The sequence below is a fragment of the Uloborus diversus genome, chromosome 1 (genome assembly GCF_026930045.1).
Source record: "Uloborus diversus isolate 005 chromosome 1, Udiv.v.3.1, whole genome shotgun sequence".
Classification (NCBI taxonomy): domain Eukaryota; kingdom Metazoa; phylum Arthropoda; class Arachnida; order Araneae; family Uloboridae; genus Uloborus; species Uloborus diversus.
The window spans coordinates 100,852,330-100,876,547 of NC_072731.1; the positions used below are offsets into that span (position 1 = coordinate 100,852,330).

The 24,218-nt window shown below is 35.8% G+C and overlaps 1 protein-coding gene across 2 annotated transcripts in view; it reads right to left on the reverse strand.

The window, feature by feature from the left end:
• Positions 1-24,218, reverse strand: part of LOC129235147 (26 kDa secreted antigen-like) — a 103,979-nt gene that overhangs the window by 3,794 nt on the left and 75,967 nt on the right. The window contains exons 1-2 of one of the 2 annotated variants that reach the window (XM_054868947.1): positions 4,384-4,559; positions 692-821 (exon numbers count right to left, since the gene is read on the reverse strand). In XM_054868947.1, the coding sequence (XP_054724922.1) occupies positions 692-821; positions 4,384-4,506 (253 nt within the window). In that variant the 5' untranslated portion in view covers positions 4,507-4,559. Of the gene's footprint in view, positions 1-691; positions 822-4,383; positions 4,560-24,218 lie in introns of those variants that run through there. The other variant, XM_054869017.1, reaches the window with a different exon arrangement.

Below are 24,218 nucleotides of genomic sequence, written 5' to 3' on the forward strand. Positions count from 1 at the left end.
GATAACTCGAAGTTTTATAACTCAAATATTTTTTATGTCGGAGTTTACATTTGATTCTGAAATTACTACCATTGCTAAGTTGTCTCTATATCTCGAAGGTAACAACTTTTCAGTCGAAGCTCTTATGAAAGTTTTGCTTTTTTTTCATGCATGAAAATACAGCAAAAACATGCTTTTTTTTTTCTTTTTCCTTTTACACTGCTTTGTTTTATCAGTTAGCATGAGAGAGGAGTCATCTCTTGCCCTAAAACAGAGGAGAGGTTATTCTCCCATTCGTACTGGTTATCTCCAAATTTTTTAATTTTTTGTAAATTTTTTTGACAAAAATTGTTTTTTATAGAGTAAGAGATTACGAAATGAATGGCAATAAAATTAATAAACTATTCACAAAGTGTGAATCGCCAAAGGGAAATCGTAACGTCAGAAACCGATTTATTTTTTTTTTTTTTCAAATAATGTCAATATTTTCAACTCTCGATATTTCGATGCTTGTTACTCGAATGTTCCTTTATTTCGAAGTTTTTATTGGGTCCGAAACTCATGAGACTGTCATGGAAACTTATCATAGCTCAAACTTCCAATAACTCAAACGTTTTAGCCGGACCCTTGGGACCTCGAGTTATCGAGAATTGACTGTAAATAACTAGTAGTTACTCTCTTCAATGTAATAGCAAAAGTGCATTTTACTCACCAGTTGATATAATAGTGGCGTTTTTACAATTTCGCTTCGGTAACTTAAACTTAATGGTCGGTTCGGTACCAGTAAGACCAAATAGCAGTTTATTCCCACATTTAGCTGAAACACCTTTGTGGAACTTCACCTGTAAAATATTCAGAAAATTATAAAGTTATGATGTTTATGAAGGGAAAGGGAATGCTACCTTTAACTTATGGAAATCATCATCATCGATGATTCATTGGTGGGTATAAGGCAGTGCATACTTTATGGCTTGTTTCGAAAAATAGCGTATATATTATTTGCTTTTTAATGAATTCTATATGTCATATTCGATTTTAATGATTTTAAAATAATAACATATTATGAGGGAAGTTTTAAAATTTGGAACAGAATGTAACTAATGAATAGTTTAATGAAAATAAACAAGCATCATGCATTTCAAAAATACCCATGGGCACTCCGATGGGAGGTCACTGCGACTTTACAAAACTTTTATTATGCAGCAAATTTTGTTTGGCGATTAGGCAAAACTATCAGCATTCGGCAAATTTTGTCTAGTGATTCGTCAAAGTTATCATCATTCAGCGAAATTTGAAGTTCTATTCGGAAAAATTTGGAGTTTCGTTCCGCAAAAATATCATCATTCGGCAAAATTTTGAGCTCTATTCAAAAAAAATTATTATCATTTGGTGACATTTGAAGCTCTATTCGGCAAAATTTAAGTTCCGTTCGGCAAAAAATTTCATCATTCGGCGAACTTTAGAGCTCTATTCAAAAAAATTATTATCATTTGGTGAAATTTGAAGCTCTATTCGGCAAAACTTGGAGTTTCATTCGGCAAAATTTTAGCTCTATTCGGCGAAATTTGGAGTTCTATTCCAAAAAAAAAATACTATCATTTGTTGAAATTTGAAGCTCTATTCGGCAAAATTTGGAGCTCTATTCGGAAAAATTATCATCATTCGGCGAAAGTTGGAGCTCAATTCGGCAATATTTGGAGTTCCATTCCTGTAAAGTTTGGAGTTCCACTCGATATATTGAGAATTTCCGCCCGCCCCCTCGGGGCGACCCAGAATGAACATTTTTTTTTTTTTTTTTTTTTGATAATGAAACACTCAAATTTGCATTGTACTGATTTAAACCGATTACATACACTGTGCTAAACATAAGAACGTTTTTTGAACCCTGATGCGATAAAGAAGAGGGTGGTTAAAAGTAAGTCGTGTGTATCTGTCTGTTGCACCATAGGTCCTTAACGGATGAACCGATTTAGATTTTTTTGACAGAAGAGAGTTTACTTAGGGTTACTTTAAAATACAAAAAAAAAGCCTTCAAAAAACACCAAGGAACTAAAAACCAAAAAATAACCGATTACACTTACCTTTTCCTACCCAAAACTAGAAATGAAAATTATTTACAATTCCAGTACAAAAATCAACTAAGCTAAACACCCAATTGTAAAATAAACACTGATTTTAATTACTACACGATGAATTATTTTAAATACCTAACTAATTATATACGATCTCTTCGTTTTTAATAATTTTTGAAGTCGGGGCCTCCTATAAACTACTATCTAACGTAACTGACAACCCATTCCATCCTTAATTAAACATTAATTTAACTAAACACGAAATTAGTCTTTAAAACCATTACGCAGTTTTGATTTGGAATTCTGTTTTAAAGATAAAGGAAAACCAATTGAGTTTTGATTTGGACTTGAGTGGAAAAAAAATCAAAACTCAATAGCTTTCATTTTTAGACAGTAAAGTTACATTGCAAAGATGGGAAATCATACTTATTTTTCTTTCTAACAATATCAATCATGTTTGAAAGTCAATAATTACTATTATTAGTTCAAGTTTCAAAGGCAATCTAAAGTAGAAAATTTAATTCTTAAGATTAGACACACCTTACCCAATATTATTGGTTGAATACGATTTGATATATTTGTGGTGTTTAACCAAGAAAGCTCTCAGTCATAAAACAAAAAAGGTTTTTTTCTTATTAAGCGTACCTTTATGTGTATTTCTGTCAAGCAGAAAAGGTAGCTGTTTGGATTGCATGCATTTCTTAATGCTTAACCCTTTATATGTTCAAGAAACACAGATCTATTAAGAAACCCAATTTTTCTTCGAAAGAAAAACAATGTTTCCATTTTTCTCAATTTTTCCAGGAAAAAAACGGTTTTTTTCCACCACTTCAAAATTTCCAGAAATTTTACATTTCTAGTTCTGACCCACGAGGTTCATTTAAAAAGGAGTTGAGGCAGTTGATATCAGGGAGGTCTTAAATTTCTAATTTAGCATTGGTTCTTGCTTTTTTTTTAGCACACCCCAATAATTTATCAGTTAATATCTATCATTTTCTGGAACTCCTTCAAGAAAATTATCAGATGCAAAATCTTACTGAAGATGATGAAACTTGTTGAGATGCAAAAGTTTAGTCTCCAAGGAAACTTCGTACTATCAAGAAAACAGATTTCTTTTATGCTGAACTGACAGTAGGAATTTGCATTATTATTTTAATCTGTTTCAAAGTATACCATTTGAGGTAATGAGAAGCAAAGGGATGCAAGTGGCAAAATTAAAAATTTGGAGATAACCAGTACAAATTGTAGGTGAACCATAGACTAATAATAAGAGTAGACCGAGCTTTCTCATTCTTGCTGATAAAGAAAATTGGTTCATAGATGTATCATGTGACTAGTGGAAGGGCTTGGCGAAGATTTTGGCAGCATGGTTGCTAGATGGCAGCATTATCTATAGTTTGGCACTCGACATGTATTTTAAGACAATGTGTTTTCATTAAAAAAAACTTCCAGGTGCTGAGATTGAACTGTTTTTCTTTTAGTTATGCATTATTTTGACATTAGTAATAGTTTTTGATCAGTTTTCGGTAACTTTTATTTCATTTGGAGCTGTCAGCGTTGGCGTGAACGAAATGGCGTAAACGTTTTGCGTTAACACAAAAATGTACTAATCGGTATCTTAAATTGAAACTGTAGGTAAAAATCTTACCGTTTGCTGATTCTTCTTGGTCGCTTGCATCTTTTATTGCTTAGAGAGTTATTGAAATTGACTAAAGAAAATGCACAATGCTATCTAAACGAAAAACTCACTATATTAACAAAATATTTACAACTTAGAATAACAAATTTACAAATCGGACTCCATAAAAGATCATTCTTCCGTGTTCCATCAATTCTATTTATTTTATTTCGCGCTGGCATTGATCGTCTGCTACGATTAACGCCCGCTGTTGCTAGGATATCCACCAGTCACATGGTTTGGTTTATGAGCAGCAAAAGGGTTGCCATAGCTCGGTCTACTCTTATTATTAGTCTATGAGGTGAACCCTTCCTCTGTTTTGAGGCAAGAGATAGAACTGGAAGTCCTGGTAGGTGCTGCTGTACAGCATGATTTCGAATAAAAATATCAATGAAAGCCTACCTAGGACGTAATCTTTATACGCGTTTTACTCAAAATTTGAAAATATCCACTTACATCCATTTGCTTCTCACTGCCTCATTTGATTTTTCTAAGTCTTTGCTTTATATTTTTAACATCGGTATAGATCATGAAAAACAGCCCGACCTTTCCACGTCACAGCGTTTCAATGATTCCACTTGTTTCTGCGACGTCATCCTTAAATTTTCATTCATAGTAAAACATACACATTATCAGTGGTAAATTTATACTAACCCCACATTGTGCCGTCGCATCAGCCAATCCCTCTTTTTTAACTTTGCGACATCTTTTCACTGCATTTACATCGCACAACGATATACACAAAAGAACCAGCGTTGGCAAGACGAAGAGCATCATAGTTATTTCCTCCCAGAGCGGTTTTCAATACACCGACTGGTGCCGGATTCCTATTGAAAATTCACCGTTCGTGAAGGAGATGAGGGACATATTGCTTAAGTTCTGACTTAACTGAACAAATACAGCTTTTCATCTTAATATAGCATAAAAAAGCTACTTAAAACATCAAAACACCGTGAGAAATAGTTTAATAGAGATTATCTATTCAAGATTATTTTTTTAACAACAGGTGTATATAGGAGATTAGCGGCGTAAACGAGTTGAAAAATATTGAAATTTTCTCAGTGTCTTCTCTGTAGTTTTATTTACTAGAACTCCCAAAGTCACGACATTTTCCATGGTTGTGTATTACGGATCGGAGGGGCTACGTCTTCTATGTGCTAAGAAATACAATAAGCGCTTTTTTTTTCCAATGCCAATTAAGGGTGTTTTTTGAGATTTCGAACTACATCTGAATTGTTTTGGTGTTGAAAAAAAAATTTTGGAGTGGAAAACAGGGCTTTTCATCACTTCACGGAATACGCTAGGAGCTTAGGGAAAATGATATTTCCACTTTTTGGATAACGAAACAGATTCTTCTTTTGTTTCTGGGTGGTGACGGAAATTTACTGCCGTGTGGGCTCAGCTAGTTACGCACATAAATCATAAAGGCTTTAAAGCATTCGAAATTTTAGCTTTAGTTGGCGTATTTAGCTAAAAACGATTCTCTGAAAAGATTTGATAGCTTCTAATTAACAGATTTTTAAAGAACTTAAGTCGCCTAATTAAAGAGAAAATACCGTTTTATACTCACTTTGATGAAGATGTGACTTCAATTCGAATAAATAAAAAGTAAGGACAAGTAAACACAGTAAATACGTCTTTAATATTACATTTATTGCAACTGCAAGCATAAAAAGTACGAAAAACTTTCTACTCTTGATTTACACTTTCATATAAAATATATATAGCTTAAATGTACCACAGAAAGTATGATTAGTTAGAAATTACAAGCAATGACGCTAGATTTCTAGCATTCCAATCAAAATCGAACTAGAAGATTAAAAACAAATGATCTCTTTGATTACATTTTTCTAAGTTTTACAGAAATTGGAATCCTTTGAGAAATATGAATTTTTAAATGAAAGAAAGATACATGAAGGCTGCACTATTTTGTCTAGAAATTCCGAGAATTTGCTCAATTTAGCTTAGAGCACAAGACATATTTTTAAGCACTTAAGCTTCAGAACGCGAAGAAACACAAGTTCTTCCCGAACTAAGAGAATATCATATAATTATTACTAATCAAGGGAAACATCTACAACAGTAAGTTTGTTTTATTGATTGAGTCACGAGTTTTCAGTGATTGAAAATATTCATAACTACTTTTTGCTGAAGTTGGAGAGTAGTTTTTTAAGAATTGTTTTTAAGAAATAATGAGTAAAATCTAAATTCTGTTTAAACGTTTTTAGCAAAAACTTTGCAATTTTCAATTGATGAAATGAGGAGACATAAAAACAAAGTAATTAATGTTAAGGTGTGTTAATAGTAACAAATAGTGGAAACAAAAATATGATGGAAAAATTCTTCTAAACTGATGACTTAAATTAAGGTAATTTTCAAAAGCCTGTATTATTTGAAAAGTTTCAAAAGTCCATGATAAATACATCTATGCTTGCTTAACATCATCCTTCAAACGTCATGTGAACAATTAACTTAACTTCATTATTACTATTTTTCTTTTGGTGACCGCAATTAAAAAGCTCATCTGACCCAGAAGACAGAGTAAGTAGCATAATAAAAGCTTATAAAAACGTTTTCGGACTAATAGCTTGAATCATTTAAGTCTCGAAAACATGAGTTTACAAGCTTCTCAAGCAGGAGAACGAACGTAGTGCTAATTTGCCGTGGGCAGGTAAAAGGGAAGTAACTGCAAATTTTTCAGGTTTTTTTTTTTTTCTTTGTCATCTATTGTACGTTAGCTTTATTGTACAAGCTTACTTATTTGGTTTAACGCTGAAAACAAAAGCGCGAACAGAACGTCTAATGGAATCGTTTCAAAAATTTTAAAAGTATTTTTTTTTTCTGAAAGAGCATTCTTAAAAACATAGAATCTGACCATTTTTTAAATAATTTCTTTAAGTCTAATATTTTTAAGAAATTACTTAAATCGGTGTTCTTTCATCGTTTAACGCTTCTGCGGATGAAATCACAAATGATGAAATGCCATTCAGTGTTGCCATTCACGGTCCAAAATATTTAATTCGCATCTTTACTCACGTGTATTGGCAACGATATGGTTGATAGCAAGCGTAGAGCGCAATTTTAATTCGCTGCTTGATTATCATAACGTGGAAACGTAGTAGAAAGATGCGGCAAAGTGCATCATTTGTGACGTCATAAAGACCACGCCTTGTTTGAAAAATCAGACATTTAAAAAAATTAATTTTAAAAAAAAAACTGTTGGGAAAATGAAAGCATTTTCTGGATCCATTTTTTTTTCTCTCAATCTATCCATTTCAATGACTAAAAGTAGTACTTTTTGACTGAAGGAAACCACCCCATTGAACATTTGCCTATTGTTGGAATTGAATCCAAAATGCGTTCCTAAAATATCTCGAAAACTCATTCCTGCAGATACTGCCGTTTACCTGCCCACGGCAGTAATCATAAAGAATATTTAAAGAGATGGTTATCAAATTAACCACGTATGAAACCAATTCGAAGACATGTATACTTAATGTAAAAACTAGTGATAAGTGTTGAGTAGTTTGAACGCTAGAATATTTTTGCTGACAAATAACTAGCATTATATTTCTGTGCAGAACTCATCTTAGTGTGTCAAGATCATTCCTGTAAAAAGTCTGATATGTAATCGCAATAATTAGTTTCAATAAAAATAAAAATTTTCGATTTCTTTGCTGTTACTCACAGCACCTGTAGATAATCTATTTTTAGGAGGGAAAAGTAAAAAAAAAGAAAAGAAAAGAAGAAGAAATGAAGACCAAATGGGTAATAAGGATTTTGACTCAAATGTAATTGATTGTATGAGGCAGTGAGAAACAAAGGAATGTAAATGCCAAACTTAAAATTTTGGAGAAAACCAGTACAAATGGTAGGTGAAATTGTCCTCTGTTTTGGACAAGAGATAGAACTAGTAATCCTGGTCGGTGCTGCTGTACAGCATGATATAGAAAAACTTTTCAATGAAAGTCCACTGCAACTTTAAACGCGTTTTACTCAAGACTTGGAAATTGTCCACTAACATCCCTTTTCTTCTCACTGCCTCATATACACTATATGACCAAAAGTATTGGGACACTTTCAAAAATTCACATTTGTACGGATTTCTCGAGAAATAAAAGACCATTTGCTCTGTAATTTTTTTTTTTACATGACAGGTGTACTCCAGCCGCCATTTTCTAATAAAAGTTAAGTCTACTATTCATTTAGGTAACGAACAACAAATTGAGGAAACAAAAAAAAAACGTTTTTGACCATTTTTCAATGTAAATAGCTGAGAATAAGCTATAAATTCCAGAAACAAATTAAACACCTGTCTAGAATTCATTTTTATACTTTCGTGAAAGTATCTGTTGTACCAACGAAGATATAAGCATTTCTTTCAAAAATGCAAAAATTTTTTCTGAAGGTTTTCGGCTCATATCACGCAGAGTTTTCCGTCAAACGTTACTAAGCTTCCAGAATATTTGACAGCATATCAGAGAAACATAATAATAAAATGTAAAGTTAAAATAATGAAAATTTAATGAAATATGAATGTATAAAGCAAATAATTTTTCACAGCGCATGCGCGAAAGATAGCAATTTATAATCCTCATAATCGGTAGTCCAGATATCCTACGTCTCATTAAAAAAAAATCCCCCTTGATATCTTTAAAATCTAAGAAGTTATCAGCGATCTAATGAGCCGAATTTTAAAAATTCTTGGCTAAACGACGAATCGTGAGGGATCGTTCGCAAACAAGCCGTTCTTATCATGAATCACTTTGCAACGATAGCAGGAAAGTGTTGCCAGTTTGAGAATGACCCCATACCATTCGAAGACCTATACAAGAATTTTAGAAATTCGGCTCATTAGATCGCTGATAACTTTGTAAATTTTAAAGATATCGAGATGGATTTTTTTTGTAAGTTGTAGGATATATCTGAGCTTTGGATTATAAACGTTATAAATTGCTATCTTTCGCGCATGCGCATAAAACATTAATTGCTTTAAACGTTCATATTTCATTAAACTTTCAATATTTTAACTTCATATTTTATTATTATGTTTATCTAACGTGCTGTCAAATATTCTGAAAGCTTATTAACGTTTGCCAAAAAACTCTCAGTGATATGAGCTGAAAACCTTCAAAAAAATTTTGCATTTTTGAAAGAAATATTTATATTTCCGTGGGTGTAAGAGATACTTTCAGGAAAATATAGAAATACATTCTAGATAGGTTTTTAACTTATTATTCCCAGCTATTTATATTGAAAAATTAACAAAAACCTTTTTTTTTTCCTCAATTTGTTGTTCGTCCCGTAAATGAATAGTAGACTTAATTTTTATTGGAAAAGGCGGCTGGAGTATACCTTTTATATGAAAAAAGTTACAGAGCAATTAATCCTTTATTTCTCGAGAAATCCGTAAAAATGTGAATTTTTGAAAGTGTCCCAATAATTTTAGGGTCAGTCATAGTCATATAGTATATGCTTCTCGAGAAATGTGCTTAGTAAAACCCTCCCCGATTCAAAAGTCTGATTACCTGATTGAGTTTCAAGAGTGTGTTTTGGCTTTAAACACATTTTGTCTAACGTTCTTCCACCACAGAGCCTCTGGAAACTCTGACAAATACTAGCTAATGCAGGGTAAAACAACATCAAATGTAACATTATTTGTTAACTAAAAAACATAACTGAAACAAAGCGTTCAAAAATAAGATACAGTCGAATCTCGATAACTCGAAGTTTAGAACTTGAATATTCCTTCATTTTTGTCTTCGAATATCGGGTTCAAACTCTTGAGACAGAAGCAGAAATTGCCCATTACTTGAACTACCAATAACTCGAACGTTTTAGCTGGTCCCTTGGGACTTCGAGTTATCGAGAGTTTACTGTAGTATAGTGCAAGAATTCAACAAATAAAACTCTTTTTATCGGACAAAAATGAGTGTAAAACTCACACTTTATCTTTACGTAGCTCTTTAAATAAATGGTTATAAATTAATCTCTAGAAAGTGTTAACGCGAGAAATTTCTTTAAATAGAGTTTATTTAAGATTGAATTGTCTTTAAAAAACACTCCACTCACTCTTCAAAGAGACACCCGCACTTCTTTTTTCATTAAAACAAACGAAAGTAAACAAAAACTTTTTCCCTCTTTATTTGCATTCGTTTCAGAGATAATTAAATATATCTTCTCAGAGGCTTATTTTACTTCATCTGCATTCTTCTGTACTCAATGCTTACTTTCATTTTGCACACCGAGAGAATGTGAGTAACGGTAGTAAAATTGAAAATAAAGCGAGACGAGCTTGAATCTACTAATTGTTGAGGAGCATTCCATAAAAGAAGAGATAGTGTCTCACACGTAACAAGGGAAAAAAAGGTTAAGAAATATACCTTTTCCAGCATCATTTTAATTACTTACTTTTGTAAATCTTATACTGTCTCAGAACGTAACGAAAATAAAACTTTTTTTTTTCCTAATACTGTTGGGAATTCCAAATCATATTATGAATTCTTAATGTTTATTTTAACATATAATATTATTTCATATTTTTTGGGTTTAGTAAATTCCCGGCCTTCTTGTAAAGTCATATGTTGATTCAAAACGTGTGACGCATTTCCCGATCTTTGACACGTGTGTGCCTCGCCCCACGTCAAGCAATGACGAAATTTCCTTTTTGTTCCATTGGCCTCCATCCTAAAATCGGGAAATGCAAATCTTGGATGGCATGCAAATGCCTCTGGATATTCAAAGTATCTCCAGATGATTTGCGCTCGATAGTCGAAATCGTAGTCTGTTGAAAGTACGGCATTTTTCAGTTCAGCCAGCCGAGTCGGCTGTTTGCCGTCAAGCTCTCAAATAAGCAATTTAAAATATAAACTTCAGTAGCTTTAAAATTCTACTATATTAGAAATGTTTCAAGAGCAATTATTTTTTGTTATTTTTGAGCAATAACGATTGCTTATTGTTCTCACTTGACAGTTTTTGGCGTCCTATCATTTTATTTTCCCACCAGCACCCACCGCACCACCACCGTCGACCGGCTCCTCACGATGCTGCTCCTATAGCGAAAGCCGTCTCCGGGTTTCATCCATGTCCAACACACACGCGCATACATGCACAACTACACACACACATACACACACACACAAACACATACACACACACAAACACATACACACACACAAACACATACACACACACATACACATACACACACGCATACATGCAGACACCTACACATACACACACGCATACATGCAGACACCTACACATACACACACACCTACACACAACTACCCACACTCATGTCTGCACAAAGACACAAACACATATGCCTACATACACACACACTCGTTATTGCGAAAAACATAATTTGAATTCCAAATGTCAAAATTCAAATTATTTTTTTTTAATTAACTTTGCTTGGTTCTTCTCTGTTCCGGGTGGAATCTTGAAACTCAATTTTCACCCACTTCCTGTGTTCAAATTATTTTGAAATTTTATATGCGACCCCAGACCCGATGACAATGCAATATTCTATGTTCAAATATTCTATGTTAATTAATTTACCATTAATTATAAGTTTATTCCAATTTTAATCGAAATTTTTGCATAAATCCATTAATATGAGGATGAAAAATGCTCGCATAAATTAAAAGTAAATCCATAAAAAAAATGCATAGCAACTCTGATTTTTCTGCTTCGGAGAAATGTTTTTCTAATATTCCAAGGTAGTTATAAGATAAATTTTAAATCTTTTCAAATAATTTCATGTTGAGAGAAATGTAGGAGAGCCTTCAGTTGAAATTTCATTGTTGATCACGATCATTGTTAAACTATTCTTTTATTAAAATGTGCCTAAAATTTTTAAAGCAATATAAATATAATTTTAGCAATTTGTACATGCAAAGGATATTACAAATTGGCGAACGTTTAATGTAAATGTTCTTATGCGGCACTTGATATGTTAAAACTAAAACCTTCAGGGAGAATTTCATAATATAGTTTTCGCAAATAAGTAAGGCACACATTTTCGAAAATTAGTTGCACGAGTGGGCCATTTGGGCATTTAATGTGTATTTACAGTGTCAATTTAAAGATGAAAGTGACAAGATTAAAGTGTATCAAAAGTCAATGTCAAGTTCTGGACTTAGTGACTTTTGCTTAAACGAACGAATTTGTATTTTTGAAACACTCATTTCAAAAGCAATTTCTTTATATATATATATATATATATATATATATATATATATATATATATATATATATATATATATATATATATATATATATATATATATATATATATATATATATATATATATATACATATCCTTTTTTTCTTCAAGACTGTTTTTGAGTTCGCTCCTTATCATAAAAGATCAACTACATTATTAAATTCTCGTGTAAAAAGGAGACAATTTTTCTACTGCACCACAGTGGCGTAGCGTAGGGGGGGCAAAGGGGGCACTCGCCCTGGGCGGCACTTTGTTAGGGGCGGCAAATTCTGTAACTCTACATTAACATCGAAAAGGCTTTTTTTTTTTAAATAAAACGGCGCTTTACTAGGGATGTATCACTAAATCAACATCAAAAATTTTTTTTTTTACTCTTCAGTTCTAACTTGCCTAAAGAAATTTTTCTCGTTGAGGCACGAGCACGAAATAACGGATACTAACATGCAGGCGAACCATTATCACTGGCGCTGACATAGAAAGACGAGAAGAGAGAGGACAATCTCGTTGGAGAGGATTATAAATCACAAAGATCGACAAGCAAGCAGGGGCGGACTGGGTCCCTCAAGAGGGCGCCAACCTTAACTACCAAAGGGCACGAAAGAACCGAGGTTCAAGAGCGCAAAGGTTCTAAAGGTGCAAAGTAAGCGAAAGCGCACAGGTCTGAGAGCGTGAAAAAACGAAGGCGCACAATTTCAAAGGCGCCAAAAATAAATAAATAAAGTAAACAAAGTCGCATAGGTTTGAGGAAGCCAAAAAAAACAAAAACGAAGGCACACAGAAGACGTTGGAGGACGCATCGGCGCACGCAGGCCAGTCCGCCCCCGCAAGCAGTCACTGCCAAAACTATCGTGATTACGCCTCCACGTATTTCCCTTGACAAGACTAAAAAACCTTATGCACCCTCGTTTTTTTTTTTTTTTTTTTTTTTTTTTTCCCCGCTCTCAAACCTGAACTCTTTTTTTTTTCTTGCGCCCCCGACCAGTTTTTATTTTACTTTATTTTATTTTTTTTTTCTCGAACGTGTGCGCCTTCAGTTATTTTGCGCCCTTGATCCTGAGCTCTTTTTTTTTTTTTTTGCCTCCTTAAACCCCTGAGCGTCTCTCTCTCTCTCTCTCTCTCTCTCTCTCTCTCTCTCTCTCTCCTCTCTCTCTCTCTCTCTCTCTCTCTCTCTCTCTCTTTTTTTTGCGTCCTTGAACATATGCGGTTTCGTTTTTTTTTTTTTTCTTTCTTTTTTTTTATTCCGTTCTTGATCTTGAGCGCCCTCCGTTTTTATTTATTTACTTTTTTTTTTTTTTTTTGCGCCCTGGAACCTTTTTTTTTTTTTCATTTTGGTTCATTTGTGCCCTCGAGCGTCTGCGCCTTCGTTTTCTTTTCTTTGTGCCCTCCCCTCGAAACTGTGCGTAACTTTCTTTTTGCTCCCTCAAACCTGTGCGATTTTTTTTTAATTGGCCCTTTGAACTTGTGCGCCGTTGTGTCTTTTTTTTTTTCTTTTTGCGCCCTTTGAGAGTCAAGGTTGGCGCCCTTTTAGGGGACTTAATCCTGCCCCGGTAGAAAGATCCTTTTTTGAGTCCAAAACGTATATTTCGAATTAAAAAAAAACTATTCGTCGACATTTTTTCGACATGTCTATAAACCTTCCAAGCACTAACTTGGATAAACTGAAACTTTTAACGAAATCGGTCCGGTAGTTTCCGAATTTACCCCGTACATATATACATTTGGATTTTGCGTTTCATTTATATGAAGAAGATATTAATGCTAAATTATAGGCACACTTAATTTCATTCATAATCTTCAGTGTGATCGTAACTTCAATTAATATACATAATCGGGGAAGATTTGTGGCTGAAGATCTGTGATGCGACTTATATGCAACATACGGTGCTTTAAGATTTATTATTTTTTTAATTTATATTTATTTTATTTTATTAATTTATATTTATTTTAGTTTTTTATCAACCTGAACTTTTTTTTTTGGACATGGGGCTCATAGAAATGAAGCCGATACTTGGATTTTACATCGAAAAGTAGATGATTGTACATCAAAAAGTACAATCGAAAACAAACTATAGAAAAAAAAATTTCGGTTTGATGATTTTTAAATATTTTAGGGGGAGTACCACCCTGAGAGGGTACCCCCTTGCTACAAATATGCTCATCTTTTTAAACTTTTATTTTCTCTAGTCCCCCAGAAGAATGTTAACGATTAATATAATGCCCCCTCCCACTCCAAATAAAAGTATTGGCTTAGAAAAAATTGAGAGGGGGAGGAGGTTGATCTCCAGAACTCCAAAACGGGGTGGGTAATAGGGGGGGAAACAGTGGTCATATTTGCAGGTCCGGAACTATAAATTTTGGACCCCCTGCAATTAAATCTGCAGGGCCTCTCCCCAGAGGCCAGCAGTGTATATTTGCAACGTTAATAAGTCTTAGTGAAAGTTTTATTCATTTTTTTTTCCAGTTTCTTGGAACGTCGAGCCCCTTAAGGCCGTGCCCCCCCCCCCCCCACTGCGGGGTCTGCGGGTACGCACAGATCCGGACCTGCATATTTGGATTCAGGGGGTCATTTTAAAAAACGACATTTTATACAACATTTTACAGAAACGACTGATACAATCGATATTGATAGGGTTGTTAAAGAATTTCCGTTGATGAAAAGTAGAAAATTAAAATTTTAGGTTAATAAGAAAAAATCTTTTCAAGTATAAAAAAATGTATCCATCAGGTAATTTGTAATCATATTTTTTTCTTCTTCTTTTCAATAAAAGGTTAAAGAAATACTACCAGTATACGCAGTTTTAGATCATGTTTTAAATGTTTTTATCTAGAGAAAATATTATCTCTCATAATGCAATAATTTTTGAAAAATATTTATTAGAATTTTCCGACCAACAGTATTTAATGTTGAAGTAAGATTATATTTAAATGTAAAACATGTTTCAGATAATAAAATCTTGTTTTCGTTCTGTAAAATATTAAGCATGTCGTTTTTTGTTGTGGGGGGGGGGCATATATCAAGACAATTTAAGAGGGGCGGCAAACTTGGTTCCTGCCCCGGGCGACAGAAACCTACGCTACGCTGCTGCTGCGCCAGAGTTTTTCAAAACTATTAATAATAGAATTTACATGTAATGCGGATGATGAACTCCAGCATTCGCTTCCCTTGTCTCTAACAAGTAGTCAAACACTTCCCCAGAAATTGAAGGTGAAAAAAAAGTCAGTTTCAAATTATGATTCTACAGTCAACAGCGTAGAAATAAGACTTTCATTTTCCTTATGTACTTAACCACAATTTACGCTGTTTTTTTTTTTTTTTTTGAAATTAATTAAAAATGTATACTACTTTAATTCCATTAAGGGTTTCGCATAAACCCTAGTTTAAAAAGCTAAATTAACTCTTAATGATTGAACAGTTTTAAAAAAATCTTTTATAATGTATATCAAATTTAATCATAAAACCTAGAAACTGGAAATTAACATTAAAAGAGTATATTTTTTACGAAAGATTACCGAGGAAAGTTCTATTTACACAGAACCTAAAGTAAAAAGCTCAAAATTAATTGAAATTTATCTTTAAAAAATACATGTTTCGGAGAAAAAACGATTTCACTAAAGTTGAAATAATTTCGACAAACCAGATTTTTCTTCACGCAAATTAGCCTTAACATCAAAAGATCTCCCGCATTCCATTTCGTAGCGAAAACAAATGTAACCAAAAAAAATGCATAGTATTTTCTTTATTTGCTTTCTTTATGGAATTTTTTCTCTTGTGTTTTTTTTTAAATGGTCTTTTATTATGCCGGATTATGCAACATTCCTGCCAAACACAATACGGTTAAGTGGTTTGTAGTTAGTGAAATGGAATGTACGGCTTTGTGATAAAACGTTCATTTATTTTTTGTTTTCCTTGTATTGGAATCAAACTACTTACTTTCGCAAATAATGTAAAACAAATACACAGGAATTTGACACTATTCGTAAAATGTACCGGAGTATAAATAAAAACAAGCAAGTAGTTAAAAAATGTGTAGAGTGCGATCGCCCTAATTAGACGTCTTGGCTCTTCAACGGAGCAATAAATTAGTGAGGGGTGAAAAGGGAACGAGGAGTATTTAAAAAAACAAAATAAATAAAACCAAAAAGACAGCGAAAATCGAAATTTAAATTATTTTTGAAACCAATTGTAACCCACAATGACTCTCAAAGCTTACGTTCGACGAGTGCGACCGGTTGGTTAATCACGTGACAGCAATGACGTGAGCGGTTACTAACCGATTGTTCACGAACCAATCATAGATATGCTTCACCGAACGCTTTCGGTTGATCACCGGTTACTTGCGCAGACGAATAACACGCAGGGGAAAAATGCTTATAATTGGTCAAAAATGTCACGTGGTTCCCTCAACCAATCAACCAGCTTAAGTTGCGGTTGACCGGTAGATCAACCGGTGAGACTCATAAAACGACACCGGATGTAACCAGTTAACCGGTAGCTCTCAAGAACGCTGCGGTTAGCAACCGGTTACTCACCGCTCGACCATTACGCCTTGGTTGAACCTTAAGGAATCATTTAAACATTCATAACTATGTTGCAGTTAATTTTCACATTTTATTTACTATTTTTCCAATATTAACTGTCAGTGTTTTTAGTTAGCCCATATTCCAATTTTAAAAAAATACATGTATAAAAGTACGTCAATCATCATTGATAAGTATTTCTCATCAAATAGTACCTATCACTTCATTTCGGAAAGGGAAAAAATGTAGAAATGGTATTTTAAATCATTTATCCATTTAGAGCATCTAAAATTAGCAATTTCATTTATAAGGGCAGTGGTGTTCTGACTTTTCTTCAGTTAATGAATCGAAAATAGTACAATTAAATTTTCTATTGATTGATATAAATTACCTCGCAATGATCTACAGTTCCATTACAATTACAGAAGTTTTATGTCATGGAAGGGAAATAATTTGAACGCTACGATACATCTGATTATTCAGGGCTAAACTTGCCTATTACAAGTACAGAAGCGGTAAGAAGGGGGGGGGGTAAAGTTTTTTATTGGACTCTTCATTGCTATCGTGATGATACACTTTAACAGTATTTTCGACACCTTGGACAAACGGAGAAGTGTTTTGCACAACGCCCCGTAATACTAAATCCCTATCGTTTTCTCGCTTTTAACATAGAGTAAAAGTGAACTCAAATCATAGATATAGCATAACCAGATGCACAACTGCGTAGTGAAAGCCAATAGCCGACATTAAACTCGCGAAACTTGAAATAAACGGGAAAACGCGTATCCTACGCGGATGCAACGCCGTTTGCATCCAATCAAGCTACGGTAAAAATTACATGCAATATGTCAGACAGCCCGGTTATCACATCCAGAGACTGCAGTTTCGTTCTTATTAAAACTCATCAGTCTGGATTAGTGAATAACCGAGCTGGAGGTAGATGTCATCTCATTGAAGCTGAGAAGGCCAACAAACTAGTCGATGAAATAAATTCATCTGATCAGCGAGTGTCCGCAGCATAGTGCGGCTTGATTCGTGAATTGAAGCCCCCCCCCCCTTAAGCCCGGGCCAAGGCAGAACTACATGCAATATATCAGACAGCCCTGTCAACCTGCCTCCAGCATGGTTATTCTCTAATTCAGACTGGTGAGTTCTAATAAGAACGAAACTGCAGTCTCTGGGTGTGATAACCCGGCTGTCTATTAAATTGCATGCAGTTCTGCCTTAGCCCTGAGTTAGGGGCGGTAACTTACTGCTAAATACGGCAAAAGTTGTTGTGTGCATAAGCCAAGTCACACGCATTTTCGGACATTTGCCCGTCTATACTAGAAAAGTTTATTGCTCATGGAACCGGTTTCTAGTTATGCATCTAGTTAATATTACATCTATGAATTAAACCTGTTTGAAGGTCACTTCTATCAATCGGAGAAGTTGGAAATTACACTCCTGTTTGTGAAGATTGCAACATCATGAAGGAAGCATCATAGTTGAGTGAAATTTAATACACAGTTGAGGTGGTAATGGTACAAATAAATGATTACATTTTCAAACCAAACAAACAATAAAAAGAGATAGAAATATGTATTTTGTGTGGCCACCACGCGCCGCAATAAGAGCTGCTACACGACTCAGCATGGAGTGAAACAAAGTTTGAATATCTGCCTGCGGAAGCGTATTCCGTATTGTTTGTATGCGCAACCAAAGTTCTTCTGTCGAAGCAACCGGACGAGGATCACGAGCGAGGCGCCGCCGAGCGAAATTCCACACATGTTCAATCGGTGGCATGTCCGGGGAATATGCAGGCTAAGGAAGAAAGGAAGAAGCTGTACCTGCTGCGAATCAAGGTAGGATTTGACAGTCCTGGCGACATGTGGCGGGCATTATCCTGCTGGAATACAGTCCCTGGCAATCCTTTTAGGAAAGGAATAGCTTGGGGCCGTAAAACACCGTTTATGTATCGGGAACTGTTCAAATTGCACACAATTCGTAGCAATTGTGATCGTCCGTGATATGCTATGGCACCCCAGACCATAACTCCGGGTGTTCGTCCACTGTGGCGTTTGATAATGCACTCCGGAATGTGCTGTTCACAGGCACAGCGCTTCACACGAATTCGGCCATCATGGTTCCACAAATTGAAACGGGATTCGTCAGAAAAGACGACCTGCTGCCAATCAGCACGCCAGCTTCTATGCACATTGTCCCATTGTTGCCACAGGCGGCTATGGTTTTGCGTGAGAGGAATCATGTATAAAGGAATCCTTGCGCGCAGCCCACGCTGCAGCAGACGTCTCCGAATTGATGAAGCACGCAATGAAAGACCTATAGTTGTTGACCATTGTGCTGCCAATTGTCTAGAAGAAGCTGTGCGGTCTGTTAGCGCCATACGCACCAGGTGTCTGTCATCGCGAGCTGACGTCACATTTCGGGGTCCACTCCCGGATTTCCGAGGTATCCGACCCTCTTACGTCCATTGCTTCCAATGAAATGAATGAAATGAAATGAAGGAGAGGGGGGCTCAGCAGAGCCAAGCACTGCGACCAGAGGTCAATTGTACTAAACCCCAAACAAAAATCTTAAAAAAGACCAGTAGCCGTAGCAAAGATTAGCAGGCATTTAATGGGAATATCATAGATTTCCCAAGGATCAAGTAAGTGGCGGCCAAGGTGTTCAAACCTATAGGCAGAAAAGGTATCACAATCACACAGAATATGTGCAACAGTTTCCTCATGAAAGCGACAGCCTCTACAAATTGGGTCGTCAGATACGCCCATAATAGTAAGATGCCGCTACAAGGTACAGTGACCAGTAAGGAGGCCAATAGCTCTTCTGACGCTGTTGCGGTTCAGACTTAAGAGCTCCTTTGCCCTAATGCTAGGGCAAACTCTATTAAGTTCTTTCGCCTGCCGCTGTCCATCAAGGTTGCGCCAGTTATTATACTGTTTTTTACCAAAAATATCAAAAACAGCAGTTCTAATAAGATTTTTTCGAAATCCCAATTGCGGGCTCAGGGCCAACAAAAGGGATATCAGAACCATTCCGAGCAAGATAGTCGGCCAATTCATTTCCCTGCACTCCAGAGTGTCCAAGTACCCAGCAAAGGGTAACCTTGTTCAGCTTTGCAAGATTGCAGAGCAAATTATAGCACTCCCAAACGATGTGGGATGTCATAACAACCTTCTTGAGTGCGTTTAAGGCAGCCTGACTATCAGAGCATATATGAACACAACGGTTTCTATAGCCACGACTCAGGCAAATACCACAACACACCAGGATAGCATAAATTTCAGCCTGAAAAACAGAAGTAAACTTGCCCAGAGGACAGGAATATTCAATACCATCACCGGGACAAAAAGCCCCAGCCCCAGTCCTTGCATTCATCTTAGAACCATCAATGTACCAGAGAGTGCAATCTTTACCATGAGATAAGGTAACATCCCTCCAGTCACTCCTAAAAAGAAAGATAACCTGATATGGCTTATCAAAAGCATACTCGCCAAGCATGTAGTCACTTGGCAGGCCAGAAAGAGGATGAGTAGGTATATCCTCATCAAAGTACTTCCAGGAAAGGTAACAAGAGTAGGCTTTCCATTGATTTGAGCGTTTAAGCCTCTCCATACACAAGAAAGCTTCAGCTTCAATCCGCATATGGAGCGGACATAAACCTAAAAGTAGTTCCAGCGCAGCAGTAGGCGTTGTCCTAATACAGCCAGTCATGGCAATGCAGACTAACCTCTGCAGCTTGTTACGCTCATTTTTAGCAATGTCAAGTTTAGTTCTTGACCACCAGACAATGAAGTCATACGTAATTATGGGGCAGATGACCATCTTGTAGATCCAATGGATAACCCTGGGGCTGAGCCCCCAGGTTCTACCAATAGCTCTCTTGCAAGATCAAAGGACTTTATTAGCCTTTGCCAAACAGTGGGTGAAGTGTTTCTTCCAGTTCATCTTGGAGTCAAAATAAATCCCAAGATACTTGACCTCGTCAGCGCAACTGCGAGTTTGTCCGAAAAAAGTAATATTACTCACCTGGATTGCTCTTTTACATGTAAAAGCAACCATAGTGGTCGTAAGAGGATTTACAGCAAGACCCTCAGAATGATACAATCGTTCCATGCACTTTAAACCTTGTGATAGGATTGAGGAGACAGTGTCTAAGAACTTTCCTCTGGCCACAATGACCACATCATCAGCATAGCCACAGCAAAAAAGGTCAGAAGAAATAATGCTTTCAAGCAGCGAATCTACAACAAGACACCAAAGGATAGGGGAAAGAACACCACCCTGTGGACATCCAGCATTTGCGTGAACAGTTAAATCGACACCACTAAGAGAGGCATTGACAAACCTATACCGTAACAGATGTCGAGCTGTCCGACCCTCTTCTGTCCATTGCTTCCAAACACGCATGATTGTGCTGCTGTTACACTGCACACCAGCGGTTGCTGCACGATAAGACAATCCAGCTTTACGAAGGCTGACGATTCTGTCCCGTTCAAACTCCGAAATTTGCTCAAATTTTGCTTTCTCCCGTCGAAGAGGCATAGTAAAGATTCAGTTTAAGTTTACTCTAGCATGTAACCACCGATAATCATACACGCCTCGCTACAGCCATATATTTATATTCGGTTCGATCCACCGTTCAGAGGGCGCTGCTCAGCGTACGCATGCGCTACCGATCTGCAATTCTAATCATTTGCATATCACGCCTAACTTTACATTTCCTGCAATTTTCAGCTCACTCGCGTAAGTCCTTCGTGGTGTTGCAATTTTCACAAACAGAAGTGTAATAGCGAAGAAATTAGCAGTTGGTTAATTTCTAAATTTAACTTTAAAATTAACCAATAAACAATTTAAGCTTGAATTATTTGGAGTTATCGCCATAACAACGTCTTCGTTTATGGCCGCTCGGTAGCGCTGTTCTCAGAATTATTACCATATCTTAGTGTTCACTTTTATAGGCAAATGCGATAGGCATTTCCTATTCGGGGGCGTTAGTTTTGTATTGATTACCATTTTTGGAAAAAAAAAAGAACATAAGAAATTTTAAATGTTTGATAACTTGTGATTTATTTCTATGAAAAATAAATAAGAGCAATTTATTTTTGACACATACAGAAGAAAAATGTAAAATTTTAGACAACTACCCACATTTATACTACAGTCCAATCAATGAGTGCTCAAAACAGGGGAGTAGCGTGCATGAAATATGCGATAATTTTTGACTTCAGAATATCGTTGGGGGTAGTTAGTAAGTAAACATACTAAAAGTCCCCGGCCTTGGGGGGTGAGCTAAAGGTGGGAGGGAGAGGGGAAGACAATTTTGGGTTTTTCGAGAAAATGTCCGAAACGGTGGAAAAAATGCGTTTAAAATAAAAATTCAAGCTAAATAAACTGACTATGAAACTGTTTCTACACATATTTGTCAAATGTCCAATAATTTTACGGGTATATGTTATGAAAAATCGATGATTTTCGGAAAAATTCTCCCTTTTGGTCATACATTTGCTCTTAGTGCCTCCCAGTATCAGTATACATGAAAAGTGTCAATGACAAAGTTGTAGAGATTTAAATTTCCTTCAATTTGATATGCTGTTCAGTTATATTTTATTCAACCAATCAAAAGTTACAGAATTTCAAACACGCACTTTCATGGCAAAAAATGGGACACTTGCCATTCACAAATTTCAAACTGACTCGAAAAGATGGCGCACTTCCTCTTTCTACAATGAACTCGAAAATCCTGATGGACAATAAAGAAGTATTTGTGGGTTACTACAACACAAATGATGTTTAATGTGTATGCGGAGGGGAGGCGGTGAAATTGCGACTTTGGCAAGGGGGAAGGAAAGAGTAAGAAGTGTGACATCAAGCATTTTTTAATAAGAATATGTTTATGAAAAATTAATTTATGAAAAGTACTTTGTAGCAAATAGGGGGGGAATTTAAAATGTTGAGAAAAGGTATAACATCATTTATGGACAGCCCCTTACCAAGAAATCGGACGAAGATTTGCAGAACTACGTAGTATATGCAGTATGAATTAGCTCCATACCCATTGCATAATTTAACGAAAGTGAACTGAGAAAGTGCAGAAAAGCTAGCATTTCCTTAGTAAGAAATTTGTTAGAAGTACTTAATAAGCAAATATACTGAAAGTCCCTGACCCTGGGGAGGGGAGTTAAAGGTGGGAAGGGGGAGCCAAATTTTGCGGTTTTCGATTATATCTCGGAAACAGCAGGGAAAATGTGTTACGAATAAAAGTAAAAGTTAACTAAATTTATTGTGAAATTGTTTTCATACATATATGTCATATTTCCAGTGTTATTTTAGATACGCGTTCTTGAAAACCAATACTTTTAGAAAAACAATTATCTCTTTCCTTTTGTCTCAGAGTGTCTGTGCCAAGCAGGCGCTCAAGGGATCTTGTGCAGTATGTGATAAGGACCCTGACAGTTTTCTGTGTCTTGAAAATCCACCGGCTGTGCACTTGAACGGCAGATTCAAACCTGATACCAAAGAAATACGAAGCTTATACCCAATCACAGCGACACCCAGCTGGCAAGCAATCAAAAACTATGAAGTTCTAGCATGTACTCAATTTCGTTACTCTTATTGAAATGAATATGTGACGCTATAGCAGGAAAATGAAAATTTTAATAATAGAAATAAGGTAAATGTAGCTGACCGGCAGCACCTTTTTGTAATTATAGTTTTTATTACATTATTACTAATGATATTTTGAAAGTGCTTGTATGGAATATAGACTGATAGTAATTAGAAAATGAAAATATCATCTTTAAGCTGACATCTTGGTTCTATTCTGAGGCGGAAGGGTCATGTCACCAGCAGTGGAAAAGTTGTTCTTAGAAATTGGTAATGTATTGATGTCATTGTCGTCCCCTTCGTCTTGGATAAATATATTGATTCCGTTGTTGCAACTGCCCTTGCAATGCAAGTTTGCGACAGAGTAGTCTAACGATGATTTTCTACAAGTGACCTCCTGGTCACTTGTAGAAAATTAATATGTCAAAATCATCTTCAAGATTCCGGCAGGAGCAACATCCGATTCCGAGAGTTTCAGCACGAGTTAGTCATTCTTCCTTTCCCAAACCCCCAATCCGGTACTTAAACATTAAATTCCTAGCTACAGGTTAACTTGGTAGCATGGCAAAATCAGTCTTGATATTTGCAGATACTTTGATAAATGATCTGTAAGGGAATTCATTGAGGTACTTTTCTGTGGCTAGAGCATCATACCATGAGAGATACATATGACCCCAGCAGACTCAATGGATTCATGGGAAGAAGAACTGTTGATATATACCTTAGATACATGTTGTATGAATTTAGATTTCTCGCAAAATGTTGTGATCAGTTGAGGATTTGGCTATCAAGAGGACAACCAGGAGGACTTCCTCTCAAATGATAGCTACCGAAGAACTTTGCCATCTGATCCGTCTTCGCAATATCAACGTCAACATCACCTAAAGCTCGGAGCGTATTTGTCTCGTTTTTCAACAGCTTCATCATTAGCGGATTCGTCAGCTCATTGTTATTATGAAATTTGGACAGAAACCTTCTTGTTTGGCCGTCGTTTCAATTTTCTAACTGACGTTGATGTCCACATGGTTTATACAGTCGTCTCTTTTTTCCTAACAGTTTTGTAAACTAGGTATCCTCAGTTCAATCTAGGTATCCCAGTTCAGTCTAGGTTTCCTAACAAATTCAAATTTA